The sequence below is a fragment of the Trichechus manatus genome, unplaced genomic scaffold, assembly GCF_000243295.1.
Source record: "Trichechus manatus latirostris isolate Lorelei unplaced genomic scaffold, TriManLat1.0 scaffold00176, whole genome shotgun sequence".
Taxonomy (NCBI): domain Eukaryota; kingdom Metazoa; phylum Chordata; class Mammalia; order Sirenia; family Trichechidae; genus Trichechus; species Trichechus manatus.
The window spans coordinates 2,750,813-2,752,443 of record NW_004444112.1 but is presented as its reverse complement, the minus strand read 5'-3'; the positions used below and the strand labels follow the sequence as shown (position 1 = coordinate 2,752,443).

The 1,631-nt window shown below is 67.5% G+C and overlaps 1 protein-coding gene across 1 annotated transcript in view; it reads right to left on the bottom strand.

The window, feature by feature from the left end:
* Positions 1-62: 62 nt before the first annotated feature.
* Positions 63-1,631, bottom strand: part of ZNF497 (zinc finger protein 497) — a 3,407-nt gene continuing 1,838 nt past the window's right edge. The window contains 2 exon segments of the mRNA XM_023741200.1: positions 63-496; positions 499-1,583. Coding sequence (XP_023596968.1) covers positions 63-496; positions 499-1,583 — 1,519 coding nt within the window.

The following is a 1,631-nucleotide window of genomic DNA, read 5'->3' as shown; positions in this document are numbered from 1 at the left end:
CGGGACCTTGAGCCCTACGGCCTGTCAGTTTGGCCCAGCCTCTGGCTCAGGACCCTCCCGGGTCAGGACGCGGCGGGGCCCGCGTGCCGCTTCTGCTGCTCGTTGAGGTTGAAGCGGTGACTGAAAAGCTTCCTGCGCTCGCCGCACGCATAGAGCCGCTCGCCCGTGTGCGTACGCCGGTGGCTCACCAGCTCTGAGTTGCGCACGAAAGCCTTGCCGCAGTCGTCGCAGACGAAGGGCTTCTCCCCGGAGTGCAGGCGCTGGTGCTGGCGCAGCTCAGAGCTGCCGCGAAAGGGCTTGCCACACTAGGCAAAGGCGAAGGCCAGCTCTCCGGTGTGGGTGCGCCGGTGGTGCGCCAGGCCCGAGCTGCCCTTGAAGGCCTTGCCGCAGTCAGCGCAGGCGAAGGGCTTGGCGCCCGAGTGGATGCGCTGGTGGTTGAGCAGGTTGGAGCGCTGGCTGAAGGCCTTGCCGCACTGGGCGCACGCGTGGGGTTTTCGCCCGTGTTCACGCGCCGGTGCTCGGCCAGGTTGAAGCCCACGACGAAGGCCTGGCCTCACTCAGTGCACTCGAAGGGCCGCTCGCCGGTGTGCGTGCGCTGGTGCTGCAGCAGCTGCGAACTGTCTCTGAAGCGCTTACCGCAGTGGGCGCAGGCGAAGGACCGCCCGCCGCTGTGGGTGCGTCTGTGTTGCCGCAGGCCGGCCGCGCGCAGAAAGGCTTTGCGGCAGTCGGGGCAGGCGTGTGGCTGCGCGGCGGCGTGGATCTTCAGGTGCTCCGCCAGGTTGCTCTGGCTGAAGGCCTTGCCGCAGGCCAGGCAGGCGTGGGGCCGCTCGCCCGTGTGCACTCGCCGGTGCTCCTGGAAGTTAGAGTTCTGGTTGAAGGCCTTGCAGCACTCAGGGCACACGTAGGGCTTCTCCCCCGTGTGCGTGCGGCAGTGCTGCACCAGCGTGGTGCTGCGGCCGGAGGCCTTGCCGCGGTCGGAGCAGCAGAAGGGCTTCACGCCGCTGTGTGTCTTCTGGTGGTGGGTGACCTGTGAGTGCGCGCGGAAGGCCATGCCGCACTCGCGGCATGCGTATGGCATCTCGCCCGTGTGGATGCGCTGGTGCTGGCTGAGGTTGGAGCTCCAGGCGAAGGCCTTGCCGCACTCTGCACAGGTGTACGGCTTCTCGCCAGTGTGCACGCGCCGGTGCTGCAGCAGGTAGGAGCTCTGGCTGAACGTCTTGCCGCACTCGCTGCACCAGCAGCCCCGCTCCCCGGCGAGGGGCGGAGGGCTCGGCACCAGGTCCTTCTCATCCCTCTGGGGCCTGGCCTGAAAGGAGTCCGTGGGCTCCGGCTTCCCTCCTGGGTCTCCCTGGTCTGCTGTGGCCCTCAGCATGGCCCCCTGCTCCTGACTGTACGCTGCCTCCCCTGTTCCTTCTGAGGGGTCCTCCCAGGCCCAGTGGCCTCCAGACGCAGCCCCCTCACAAGGACCCCTCGAGTTAGTCTCCAGTGCATTCCAGGGAGCGTCCCCTTCCCCAGGAGCCAAGTGTCCCGAGGAATCCACCTTGGCACTGCGATCTGAAACAGGAGAGAAAGGAGGAAAATGCCTGAGAACCCGGAGAACTCCAGGGACGAAGAGCCGTGTGGTGAAGGGG